This window comes from Oryctolagus cuniculus, chromosome 12 (genome assembly GCF_051225735.1).
Source record: "Oryctolagus cuniculus isolate XC-2025 breed Fujian yellow rabbit chromosome 12, ASM5122573v1, whole genome shotgun sequence".
Classification (NCBI taxonomy): domain Eukaryota; kingdom Metazoa; phylum Chordata; class Mammalia; order Lagomorpha; family Leporidae; genus Oryctolagus; species Oryctolagus cuniculus.
In genome coordinates, this window is record NC_142878.1 from 96159441 (window position 1) to 96173464 (window position 14024).

Here is a 14024-nt window from a genome sequence, read left to right on the forward strand (position 1 = left end):
TCTACCATAATGATACTTGATTCAGATGGAAGTTACAAATGGATCCTGATGTTGGTGGGAAGAAGTTAGATGAGACATTGAATGCTGTGTAGTATTGGGTTATCTCCCCGTAAAATGGGTAGTTAAAAAAACAAGCCATTATTTGGCGTCTACCATAATGATAGTTGATTCATATGGAAGTTACAAATGGATCTTGATGTTGGTGGGAAGAAGTTTGATGAGACATTGAATGCTGTGTAGTATTGGGTTATCTCCCCACAAAATGCTTATGATTTACAGAGGAAAATCTGGTGACCAGATGATCTAGGTTAACCTCACCAGTCGTGACATACGTTGACATCATGTGATTCTTGATGAGAAAAGCTGAGAAAAGGTTAGTGTGATTTCTGAGGTTTTTCTGATAAAATGCCAACATGAGTTTGACTTTGAGGACACCTTTACAGTTTTTGCTTGAGGGACATCCTAAAGAGTGAAAGATTGGAACTCTTGAGAATTGTCAATATCACAAAGGTGGGGAAACACTGAGCAGCTATTTGAGAATAAAAGAGGTACAGCAAGGGAATGCCACATTTGATGCTGGGCAGCAAGTGCAAGGGCTGCTGTTGACAGGCACAGCGTGTGCAGAGGACCTCTAGATTGGACTGACAGTGTGGTATCAGTTTCCTTATTCAGCTAGTGATCTGAGGTTCCAGAGGTGAATATTCTCTTGTGGAACGTTTACTCTGGTGAACATAGGGCAGATCAGCCCTTATGTCAGAAACTTGCTCTCTAAGAGTAATGAGAATGGGTGCAGTTAGATAAAGAAGGTGATTGGAACAGATGTGGTAAAACGTTAATGATGGAGACATTACAGTTCAGGGGATGCAGTTCCTTGTAGCATCCTTGAACCATGGCCAGCTATTTGTGTGGAGGTGAGGTGATGGCGGAGAGTTGGGTTTAGTACATATCAAGGTCTTTAAGGTTCCTGTGATAGAGAAACAGAGGAGGAGAGGATGAGTACTGGGCACCTGGTGGGGGGCCTGATAGTGCCAGACAGTAGAATCTATACTGAGTAGGGATTGAGAGAGGACACGCATGAGGAGGGAACTGTGGAGATGTTATGAGAGTGATTGGAGGGGCCAGTACCGTGGCTCACTTGGTTAACCCTCTGCCTGCATTACCAGCATCCTGTATGGACGCCGGGTTATAGTCCTGGTTGCTCCTGGATCATGTAAGAACCCTTGGTTTAAGACTCAAGTATGGCTGGCGCCGTGGCTCAATAGGCTAATCCTCCGCCTTGCAGCGCCGGCACATCGGGTTCTAGTCCCGGTCGGGGCGCCAGATTCTGTCCCGGTTGCTCCTCTTCAAGGCCAGCTCTCTGCTGTGGCCCGGGAGTGCAGTGGAGGATGGCCCAAGTGCTTGGGCCCTGCACCCCATGGGAGACCAGGAGAAGCACCTGGCTCCTGCCAGCGGATCAGCGCAATGCGCCGGCCGTGGCAGCCATTGGAGGGTGAACCAACGGCAAAAGGAAGAGCTTTCTCTCTGTCTCTCTCTCTCTCTCTCACTGTCCACTCTGCCTGTAAAAAATTTTAAAAAAAAAAGACTCAAGTGTGCTGTCTTGAAGCACACTGCTTCTCTATTCTGTAGTGTGAACTCCAGGTCATTATTATGTAATTGTTAGCAGTCTTAATAGGTAAAAAAAGGCTGTGTTCTCTTTGATGGGTGCTCTTGTTACTCACGCCTCCTACCTAGGCTAGAAAGCAGAGTACCTTTAGATGTTTCTACATGCATGTGGAGCGACTCAGCTTTTTCTCTTTATAGCTTTGGTATGACTAGAATCTTCCCTCTCTGCCACCTTTGTTCCATGGCCCTGCTGCAGATTATTGTCATCCTTTGCCTCTTATTCTTGTTCTGCTCATCCTCCTCAAAAGCACCAGTCGTTTGACCAATACATGCACTCAGTAAATGGAGAGAATACAGGGAGGCACTTTGAACACGTAGGGGCATTTCTCTTATCAAATGCCTGACACGGGAATGTTACTGCTGATCTTGCTCTGATTAGATTTCTTTCTTCTTTCTTTCTTTTTTAATGATTTATTTTCTTAAAAGTCAGAGTTACACAGAGAGAGAAGGAGAGGACGAGAGAGAGGCAGAGGGAGAGGTCTTCCGTCTGCTGGTTCATTCCCCAGATGGCTGCAATGGCTGGAGCTGCTGCAATCTGAAGCCAGGAGCCAGGAGTTTCTTCCAGGTCTCTCACATGGGTGCAGGGGCCCAAGGACTTGAGCTATCTTCTACTGCTTTCCCAGGCCATAGCAGAGAGCTGGATTGGAAGTGGAGCAGCTGAGGCTCATGCCTGCACTGCAGGCAGTGGCTTTACCTGCTACGCCACAGCGCTTACCTGCTAGATTTCCTCTTTCTAACATAGGCAGTACAGTACTGTCCTTTTGAGAGGAACAAAGGTTGTAAACCTCATATGTGAAATGAGAAGTTGAGTAAGAAGACCTTCAGGGGCAGGTATTTGATGTTGGATGGCATTAAGAAGCTGCTTGGAACACCTGCATCCCATATGGTATTCCCTGTTTCAAGTCCTGGTGTTGCTACTTTACTCAAAAAAAAAAAAAGGAGAGATAAGATTTTATTTATTTGAAAGGCAGAGTTACAGAGAGGGAGAGAGATAGATCGATCTTCCATCCACTGGTTCACTCCGCAAATGGCCTCAGTGGTGGCTGGGACTGGCCAGGTCAAAGTCAAGAGCCAGGAGCTTCATCTGGGTATCCCTCAAGAGTGGTAGGGCCCAAGCACTTGGGCCATCTGTATTGCCTTCCCAGGCAATTAGGAGGGAGCTGGTCCAGAAATGGAGTATCTGGGACTGGAAGTGGTACCCATATGGGATGCTGGCGTTGCAGGGGGCAGCTTTACCCACAACACCACAGTGCCAACACCTAGTGCTGCTTATGATGCAGCTCCTAGCTGATGTATCTAACATTGAGAAATGAGAGAAAAAGTACCAACATGATAACGTGCACGTAGAAAATGTCAACAGTGACCTCAGATGCTGCCTTTCTGTATTCTGTCTTGCTTTGTGGAAGATAGGATTTGTCCCATTTCAAACACGTTCCATAGGTTAAATGCAGGGCTAGACTGTGAAGGGTGGTGACTGGCAAGCAGACCTGTGTTCTGTGGAGAACTGTGTAGATCACAGGTGTTCCGTGTCCTTGTGCAAGTGGACACGTAAGAGTCTGAATAAATACATTGCAAAGATTTCCTGATGCGTGAGTCAGAGAATACGCCAGACAGAATGTTTGTAAGGAAGAAGAGAAGGAATGTGTACCAGAATCTTTTCTAAGTTAAACTCTTTTTCAAATTCTGTGTTAATAGGGTATGTAGTGCATATAATATCAAATTCTACACAAACTCTAGTAGTTGGTCTTGATGCAGTATTTTATTTACAGCTATGTCTTCCTTTTTTAAATTTTTTACTTTTTTCGATCTTACTTATTTTTCATTGAGAGTTACACATGGAGAGGATGAGAGGCAGAGAGAGAGAGCGAGAGGAGAGAGAGGGAGGTCTCCCATCTGCTGGTCCACTACCCTGTTGGCTGCAAAGGGCGGAGCTGAGCGGATCTGAAGCCAGGAACCAGGAGCCAGGAGCCTCCCCGGGGTCTCCTGCATGGGTGCAGGGGCCCAAGGAGTTGGGCCATCTTCTGCTGCATTCCCAGACCGCAGCAGAGAGCTGCTTCGGAAGTACAGCAGCCGGGACTCGAACCGGAGCCCATATGGGATGCCGGCACTGTGGGCGGTGGCTTTACCCGCTACCGCACAGCGCTGGTCCCTCCCGGAAGCTGTTCCCCGTGGGATCCAGCTGTCTGCTAACGTACCTGGGAAAGCAGAGGGAGATGGCCCAAGGACGTAGGCCCCTGAACCCAGAAGGGAGCACCGGATAAAGTCCCTGGCATCTGCTTTGGCCTGGCCCAGCCCCGGCCTTTGTAGTCACCTGGGGGGTTGATCCCCCAGATGGACGCTCTGGCAAGAAAGAGCGCTCGTGATGCCGCTTGCATTGCTTCTCTCCCCATGTGGCTTCAACAGCATGCGCTGTGCCAAACAGAAGCCAGGGGGCAGGAGCTCCATTGAGGACTCCCAGGAGGCAGGGAAGTGGGGTGCAGAGTACCTGGGCCACCAGCGGCTGCCCCGCCTGGGTAAAGCCTGGAGGGGCGGGACTGGAAGTGACCCTGGGGGCGCTGGACGCGGGATGTCGCAGTGCGCAGATGCGTCCCGTTGCGCCATGGCGACGGCCAGTGAGGAGTGCGCCTGCGCCTGGCGCTGTGACCTGGAAGTGCACCCGCAGGCGCATCTGCAGCTGTGCTGGTGCTCAGGTAGGAGTCAGCGTCGTGTCCGCTCCTGCCCAGCGCTGGCACAAGCCTTGAGGAGCCATCCTCGACGCTGGTGGCCCACCCTGAGGAGACACAGTGAGTGCCCCCCCCAGGTTCAGGCCGGGTTCAGATGAGGCTGCAGTCTGAGGCGGCCGCATCAGTTATCTTGGGCTTCGGGAAATTTCTAGGTGCAGTCTTTTGCTTCGGCCCCTTCTGGAAGACTACACCTCAAGACTGCGTTCATGTTCCAGAGACACAGAAACGGCCTTCCTGCGGAGAGTTTGGCGTGGTGGCCTTCCTGTCACTGGGTAGGCGGGGCCCAGGGTGCAGAGCGGGGGTGGGGTGTGTGTGTGAAGGGTAGCTGGGATAGAAGGTGGAGGAGAGGGTGTAGGGGGGAGGTGGGAGGAGGGAGCGAGGGGGAAGGATGAAAAAGTGGCGTGCAGGTGTGGAGGCGAGGAAGGTAGGGGCAGAAACCCTCTTGGGGCAGAGGGAAGGGAGGGGGAGAGTGACAGGCATCCCGGTGAGTGTGTGGTTGAGCGTGGGGTGGGGAGAGGAAGAACTTTTCCCACGGCCCCGGTTTTCTGCCCCTGGCGGGAAATAGCCTTGGCCGCATCCGTGAGAAGAGGCCTTGATCACGGCCTTTCTTCTCTGGGTTGTTCGGAAGTGTAAGGTGTGTGTGCGCAGGAAAACGGGCATGGGGCGCTCGAATTAATTTGCACCTAATCCGGTGACTTTCCACAGACTGCACACAGGGAGGAGAAAGCAGAAGCTTAGAGAAACCCCAAGAATCCCTCTTTGCTCTGTTCCAGCCTGCCCCAAGATTCTGACACCTCATAGTAAGTACGCGACTTTTTTCTATTTAAAGACTGGTTTGAAGGGCAGAGTTATAGATGAGGCGGTGAGGGAGAGATCTTCAGTGTGTGGGCTCACCCCGCCCAGGTGCCAGGTGGCTACAATGGCCGGTGCTTGACCAGGCCGGAGCCCAAGCCAGGTACTGTATCCAGTACTCCGGTGTGGGTTCGGGGGCCCAAGTCCTTGGGCCACTTCCTTTGCTTTCCTAGGCGTTTGAGGAGACAGCTGGATCACAAGTGGGAAAAGCCTGGGTGGGGCGGCGGTTGGAGCCATGGCATAGCGGGTGAAGCTGCCGCCTGCAGTACCAGCATTCCATATGTGTGTTGGTTCGAGTCCCAGCAGCTCCACTTCCGTTCCAGCTCTCTACTGTGGCCAGGCAAAGCAGTTGAAGAGGGCCCAAGTCCTTGGGCCCCTGGACCTGTGTGGGAGTCCTGGAGGAAGCTCCTGGCTCCTGGCTTCATATCCACTCAGCTCTTTCTGTGGATGGTTGGCCGTGGTGGCCTTCCTGTCACTGGGTGGGTGGGGCCCGAGGTGCAGAGAGCAGGGAGGGTGTGTGTGTTTGAGGGGTAGTTGGGATAGAAAGTGGAGGAGGGAGGGGCTCAAGGGGGACGCGGGAGGAGAGAGGAAGGGAGGAGAATGAAAAGGTGATGTGTAGGTGTGGAGGTGAGGAAGGGAGGGGCAGAAACCCGCGTGGAGGAGAGGAAAGGGAGGTGGAGAGTGACAGGAGTCCTGGTGGGTGTGGGTGGTGGCGGGGTTTGGGAGAGGAAGAACTTTTCCCATGGCCTCGGTTGCGTCTTGGGTGTTTTCTGTCCCTGGCCAGCAGTAGCCTTGGTCGCGTCCTTGAGAAGAGGACCTTGACTCACGGCCTCTCTTCTCCAGGTTGTTCGGAAGTGTAAGGTGTGTGTGCAGGAAAACGGGCATGGGGCGCTCGAATTAATTTGCACAGAATCTGGTGAATTTTCACAGACTGCACACAGACAGCTTGATCACAAGTGGGAACAGCCTGGGTTGTTGGGGGTTTGGGGGTGTGGGGCGGGCAGAGCCATGGCATAGTCAGTGAAGCCACCGCCAGCTGTACCAGCATTCCGTATAGGTGTCTTCCTTTTCTGTGATACTTTTCTCTCCTTCCCCTGACAGAGGTAAGTATCCAGAGCTTTTGGATGTATTTCATTACAGAAATATTTCTGTTACACACTCTTTATATATGTAAAGTACTTACCCATTTAATCACCATTTATTTGCTGTGTACCTATTTCATGCAAGACTGTGAGCTTGTCCAGGGCAGGACTTTATCTCTCTGCTTTCATTCCTGTAGTCTCTGGTCACAGTTGGTATTTGATATATGCAGAACTAACAGTGCCCTCACTGCTGCGTCTTGGGACAGGAAGTGATGGTTAATGAAGGCTCTGGTCACAAGAATAAAGGTTGGAGGGACAAGAAAGGATGTTTAACAGAATCAGCATTAATGAAGCACTTTCAGTTGTCAGGCTTCTTAAGGTACCATTGTCTCATTTCTAAATAACAACACAAGGAGGGGAAGCAAGAGGTTTTTTTGTTTGTTTGTTTTTGTTTTTTTGAATTATACCACATTGTCCTGTCTAATTCTCTTCAAAGGTCTGTGAGGGAGGCACTTCTGATAGCCTTATAAATATTAGTTAAAGGAAGTGGGAACCTGCCCTAGGCCATATATCAAGATCAGTGAAGTTCCAGTTTAAATCCTGCTTTGCTTGCCCCAGAGCTGTGTCCCTCCTGGGGTTGGAACCTCAGCTTCCATCGGTTCCAGAGTTGGGGTATCAGAGAGGTGGTAGCTGGAGAAAACCAGTGGTCCTAGTCTTTGGGCTTGTCTGTGTGTGGAGCATAAATAACTACAGGGACTTGAGCTGTGTCACTAAGGACCCTTCTTGCTAATGCTGTGGCCTCATGCTGTGATTTGTTAACATAGGTCTTGTGTCCTGGTTCACACCAGTGGGGAGTCTTGAGCTGTTGGCGGGGGGCGGGGGGGTCTGAGGAGGGTACCTTGCCACCCTGGGACTGGAACTGACTTTTAAGAGGGACCTTGAGGTATGAAAGGAGATTTGCTGGTAGGGTTAGGACCAGAGGGTTTGAGGAGTCCTCAAGGTCCCTGGTGATTAGTCTTTTTAAAATTTATTTATTATTTATTTCAAAGGAAGAAAGAAATATTTCATGCGTTAGTTTACTTCCCTAATGCCCTCAACAGCTGGAAAGGTATGTGAAGCCAGGGTCTGGGAACTCAATCCAAGTCTCCCATGTGAGTGGCAGGGATGTAAGTACTTGAGCCATCACCTGCTGCCTCCCAAGTTGGAATAGTAGGAAGCTGGAATCAGGACTTCAGCCAGGACTTGATCCTGGGCACTCTAACATGAGCTGTGGGGATTGCAGTAGAGGCTTAGTCGCTATACCAAAAGCCCATCCCTGATTAGTCTTCAGTTCCCTCCTTCAAAGTGTGGCTGGCTAGTTGGGAGGGGTTTACCTCACCACTGCTAACTGGGCCTGCTGCACAATTTTGTGAGAACCTTGTTCCAAAGGCAGGGATAAAGGGCCACTAAAGATACTAAAACATAAAGCTCTTTCCTTTCTTCCACCTACCTCCTTGGCTCAGACTCATGCTCTTTTGACTGGCTTACAAAACACAAGTTCAAAGACAGAGTTTTGAGGATTTTTAAGACACCACCAGCAGAGGTTTAAACCCAGTGCAGGCCCTTCAGAGAGCGAGCCGTGTGACTGTTTCTGTGTGACCATGTAGGCTGCACGCCCATGAGGTTGGCCCTGGCTGCTGAATATAACCCATTGGCTTTAACCAGTCCAGGTATAATCCTGTGACACTCCAGGGCACCTGGGCAGACTTATGTCTTATTAAATCAGCTCCCTGAGGATTGTGTGGACTAGTTAGTCATACTGTCTCGTGATCACGCTCCTCGATTTTCTTAGAGACCTCTTGTCTTGCCTAGCTAGGACTGGTATCTTTTTTCTAGAGTAAGGCTCCTCACCCCTGACCTAGAGCACTGAGAGGAACTGGAATGCTGCTGTGTGGCAGAGACCTCCTGCAAGTTCTCTGAGCAGTACTGGGTCCCCACAGCTCCGCTTAGTGTTTCTATGGTACCACACTTTGAGAACTGTGCTCGCAAATGACTCATGGGACAGTCTGTCCCTGCTCTATTCCTGCTCTGAGCCTGGCAATCAAGGTCCAGACAAGGCCCCTGATAGAAATGTTGCATCCAAGCAGCCCCCTTATAACTAAGGTCACCTCAAGATCCCCACAAATGGATCTTGGACCAGAGGTCAGGTCTTTATGTGCAACTTGAACACTTCCTGCCTTGGGAAGTTCACTGCCCCCACCCCAGGACATGTTCTGAGCTGCTTGGTCCTAGGTGTAGAGGCTCTGGCCTCTGGAAATGTACTGAGTTGACTTCTGAGTTTCCAGATGCCAGAAAACATGTAACAGAGTTCCTCGGATCTGTGTGACCACTTGGATATCCAACTGTGATTGCAGACACCCATGGTGAAGACTTTTGAGTGCCGCCTCATGGTGGAGCTGAGTGCTTCCTGCTGGGACTGTGGGATCTTCCTGGGATGCCAGGGTGGCACAGCAAGCCATGGTGCTCTGGAGGCTGTCACTAAATCTGTGTGTAGCTTAGAAGGTAAAACTGTGTCTTTCCAGTAGTATGGAGCAGAGCCTCAGGACGAGGAGATGGTCCTATCAGAACTTGATGCTGGGGCCGGCGCTGTGGCACAGCAGGATAAAGTGTTGGCCTGCAGTACTGGCATCCCATATGGGTGCTGGTTCATGTCCCGGCTGCTCCACTTCTGAGCCAGCTCTCTGCTAAGCCCTGGGAAAGCAGTAGAAGATGACCTGAGTCTTTGGGGTCCTGCACCCGTGTGGGAGACCTAGAAGAAAATTCTGGCTCCTGGCTTTGGATCAGCTCAGCACTGGCCATTGGCAGTCATTTGGGGAGTGAACAAGCTGTTGGAAGACCTCTCTGTCTCTGTCTCTGTCTCTCTAACTCTTTCAAATAAGTAAAATAAATCTTTTTTAAAAAAGAACTTAATGCTAATGTGTGCATTTGTTCTAACTTGGAAAGGAAATCTCATTCCTCTGCTTCAAGTCACCTTGCAATTCAGGAAGGGCAGCATTTTTTTGCGTTAGGCTTCTTGCGTCTTCTCTGCTGGCTTCTCCCTTGTAAATTATCATGTAGCATCATCCTTTGCTCTGGTAGGATTCATTTTTAAAACCGTGCTTTTTCTTTTCTTCATCAGAATAGTTCAGAAAGTTAATGGGAAATGGAATCAAAAGATACCTTTATTTTAGTGTAAAATTTTTTTAAGCCATGCATATTTTTTGTAATACGTATGTTTTATATAATGTTTGAAGATCCCTCATGTATCATAACAAGTCTTTACAAATTTTGGTCATTGTCTTGGTCCTTTAGTTATTAGGAATAAATTATTTTGTTAGGTTGAAATTAGCCTATTTGAATTAGTGCCGGATCTCATTTGCTGTGACATAAAGAATTGCTTTATGGATAATGAAAGCACCTTAATGATGTGGTCTAAAGGAGAAAACAATATTACTCAAGCTATTAACACCAGGGGACTTCTCCCTGACCTCTTAACAGTGCCCTGCAAACTGTACATTATTGTACTCTTGAGGATCCAGGGGCTGAAGTCTGGCCTGAAGGTATTTTAGAGAATGCTCCATGTGGGAAAGTCATAAGAAAACCAGTAGCAGTTAATGAGAAGGCAGAAGAGACTTCTAGAATTGAACTGACCACAAGGTTTGCTGGGATTTTTTGAGCAGCACAGCAAGCACTAGGTTGTCTGTGTTGGGCACCAGATACAATCACTACAGCCTTGTGAAATTAGAAACTATGCCTTTCTGGCCGGCGCCGCGGCTCACTAGGCTAATCCTCCGCCTAGCGGTGCCGGCACACCGGGTTCTAGTCCCGGTTGGGGCGCCGGATTCTGTCCCGGTTGCCCCTCTTCCAGGCCAGCTGTCTGCTGTGGCCAGGGAGTGCAGTGGAGGATGGCCCAGGTGCTTGGGCCCTGCACCTCATGGGAGACCAGGAGAAGCACCTGGCTCCTGGCTCCTGCCATCGGATCAGCGCGGTGCGCCAGCCACAGCGCGCCAGCCGCGGCGGCCATTGGAGGGTGAACCAACAGCAAAAGGAAGACCTTTCTCTCTGTCTCTCTGTCTCTCTCTCACTATCCACTCTGCCTGTCAAAAAAAAAAAAAAAAAAAGAAAAAGAAACTATGCCGTTCTGCAGAATTGTGTTTGAGAGACTCAGCCTACAAGGAATGCAGGTGAGACAGAGCATCTCTGACCTTAACAGAGGCAGTGTGATTGGTCATTCTTTACTTTCCCTTTATATTGCTATAGCAACTTTAAAATGCCTTTTGTTTAAAAACCTGAGGGAATGTATGTGAAAAGTCATTTTGGCAATCTTTGGTCATCAGTAAATTCACCATCTTACGTGTGTTATAACTTACTGAACCCGTGGTACTAGGAACTTGATAGACTTGCAGCATTAGACTACAATTTTCTGCTTGCTCAAAACTGAGGGAGTTGGAGCTTACCCAGCATAATTAGAAATGTACCCTCTATTTGAAGCCTTGGCAAGAACAATAATTTAGTATCGTGGCTGTGTGGCACTGGTAGAATGTGTTGTTCAGTCCTGAGTTTGGGCACCTTGTTTGTTTATGACAGAAAACAGCTTTCAGAAACTTCCTGGTGGATAAAATACTCTTTTCACAATCTGGTGGTTTCACTGCTTTTTTTCTAAAGGTTTAATTTTCCCTTCGAGTGCAGGCATGTTCATTTTATCAAAGCTGGCATTTTCTCTTCTTTAAAAATTAAAGTCTTGAGTATTCTGAAGAAAATTTCGCAACCATTAGGGTATATAAGTGTGTGTCGTGTGAGCATAATTACAAGGATGAAATGCTTTGCTTTTGAGTAGTAGTGGACCAACACTTGGTGTGCTAAGCAACATAGTTTTTATTCTATTTTGTGGTTCAAAGGCTGCTTACTACTGCTCCTGATCTTAGATTATCTTAGTCCTTTTTGTCAAATGGATTTAGAGCGCACAGCACCTTTTTATCCACCTTCTCTCTGAAAAGCAGTGGGAGATAGAGCAACTTTTTTAAAGATTTATTTATTTGCGAGGTAGAGTTACAGAGAGAGAGGTTTTCCGTCCAATGGTTCACTCCCCAAATGGTTGCAATGGCCAGAGGCGAACCGATTCAAAAGCTGGAGCCAGGAGCTTCTTTGAGGTCCCCTACATGGTTTCAGGGGCCCAAGAAGTGAGGCTATCTTCTGCTGCTTTTCCAGGCTATAAGCAGAAAGCTAGATTGGAAGAGTAGCATCGGGGGCACGAACCGCACCCATGAGGGATGTTGGCGCTGCCGGAGGGATGCTTTACCTACTTTACCACGGCGTTGGCCCACAGAGCAAATTTTTAAGCCAAGAGCCAGGAGCCCAAGAGCTGGGCCATCCTCTGCTGCTTTCCCAGGCACATTAGCAGGGAGCTGGATTGGAATCCGAGTACCAGAACTCGAACTGCTGCCTATATGGGATGCTGGCACCGCAGGAGTCACCACTACACCACAGTGTTGTGGTGCAGTGGGTTAAGCCATCACCTGTAATGCCAGCATCCCACCCTTGTTTTCTTTCTGTAATCTAGTAGTTGAAAAACAGCCACCACTCCCAATGCATGAGTCCTATAAAAGCAATTTCACTTTATTTGAACACTCTAAGGAGAAAAAGCAGAAGAGTATGTATTGTACCTAAAGAGAAAAACTCTGTCAAATTTTAAATCGAATGGTGGAATAAATTCCATGACAAAAGTGAAGCAAACAATTGACCTGTGGCCCCACTGCGCTGGCGCCTGGCTTCACTGCCTACTGGGGACAGACAGCAGGAGCCCAGGAGAAGCCTGGAGCCACACCCCTGCGTGGGCTTGGTCTTTGTTTTTTGATTGGTTGGAGCCTGCAGGTAATCTGACCAGAAATGATGTATGCTATTAAATACCAAGTTTATAAAAGGGGTGCTCAGTGCTGCTGTTTCTCGTTTCTCTTCTTGGTGTCCAGCGCCGTGGAGTTCTTCATTGGAGCATGTGCTAAGCCCTGGCCCTAAGAACAAGGAGGTGAGCAGCCGAGAGCAACACCTACAGGAAGGGCCGGGCTGCCGGTGTCGGAGGAGTGGCAGTGGATTCAACAGGACCCTCAGGTTTGTCCATTCTCGCCTGGTGAGTCTTCTTGAAATGTTTGTGCGTATCATATGCCGGTCCTGGACACAGGCAGGGGACACGTGGGCCTTCAGGAGCCAGGGGGAGGGAAGAATAAATTGTATGTTATAAATTGAATACTGTATTTTATATGATAACCTTTTATTATATATTATAAATTTCATATCATATGTTCTAAATAGATTTTAAATTGTATATTGTAAACCGTATATGTGCTCGGAGGTATCACAGACAGTTCCAGGAGGTGTGAGCCTACCTGGCTGAATTCTGATGCCAGGATGGGTGAACCAGCAGGTGCCCGCAGGTGAGTCATCTTCTTATAGGTGGGCAATTAAGATGCCCAGCAACTGTGTTGATTTCCAGGTCTCTTGTTTTATTTTCTGGATTTATAGTTCTACTTAGTGGATAGGAGCTGAGAAAGTGGATCTGGTCATCCAGGAAGGAAGTTCCTGCTCACAGGCTTTGCTTCCTGTTTTTCCTAATTTGCTAAGATAGTTTCTCTCAGTTTGCATTGAAGGTTCTCCAACACAGCAGTAATAACTTTGACTGCTAAACCCAAAAAGATGGTTGTACATTGTTGTCATCGCCCCACTGAATTCTAATTCTGCCTCTGTGATATCCAGTGTTTCCCTAATTTTATGAAAAAGTTCCTGAGGAATACATTGTTGTATTGTGTTAATGAGTGTGGTTATCTGGGAAGACATATCATGTAAAATTTACATATCCCAGTCATACTATTGCATTAACTAGGAATATGGGGACTCCGTTTATCATCAGAGGATGGCACCGAAATTTTGAGAGGGTAGCATTACTTCCTAAGTATATTTGTTTCAGGTATAAAACTATAAGGTTCTGAATAACTCAATACAGGTTCTTTTTACTTCTAAATTCGATTTTGAAATTCTGAAATCATTCGGATTATGATATTTGTAGACCATTTTTAGGTCTGAGAAGGCAGGGGCATTGTTTCTGGGCAGTATCCACTCTGGTTGCCGTGTAATTGGTTCTAAACCATCGGTTGGTGAATTGAAATCCCTGTTTGTCCTGTGTTTTAAACAACACAAAATTTCAAAATCCGTAGGTATTGTGTTTTGTGGTTTGGTTCTTACAGTATGTGGTGAATTAAGTCTCCCTTCCTTCTGGTTAGCAGTTACTTGTGTTGATATCCCAGGATCATTCCTTGATCCTCATCTTATGAGATGCTGACCAGTGACTACTCCGAAACAGCTCCTTGGTGCACGTCCTCGTGGATGTTCCAGTTTCCTCATTATCCACTCTTGGTGTTCCTGTTAGTGCTGATTGTTCAAATCCAGAAGTTGAAATGACCCCATGTTCAGTCTATGTGTTTGTTCTCACTGGTCTTCTCATCCTAGGCAGCCTTATCTCTGTACCGTGTTTCAGGAAGGTCTTGGCTCTTTCTCTCATTGTTAGCTTGACCTATTTATATTGCCCATGGTTTTCTCGTGTTGGCTATTTTCAAACTTGATTCCTTGATTCCATAATTTGCCCTCACACACAACAAACCAAGAAAAATCTGTTCTTTTGTTTTCTCATGCTCCCAGT

At 48.1% G+C, this 14024-nt stretch overlaps 1 protein-coding gene across 1 annotated transcript in view; it reads left to right on the top strand.

The window, feature by feature from the left end:
• LOC103345879 (uncharacterized) overlaps positions 1-14024 on the top strand; it is a 98176-nt gene that overhangs the window by 51677 nt on the left and 32475 nt on the right. The window contains exons 3-5 of the mRNA XM_089311024.1: positions 4538-4657; positions 5091-5185; positions 12304-12442. Of these exons, the coding sequence (XP_089167150.1) occupies positions 4538-4657; positions 5091-5185; positions 12304-12442 (354 nt within the window). The remainder of the gene's footprint in view (positions 1-4537; positions 4658-5090; positions 5186-12303; positions 12443-14024) is intronic.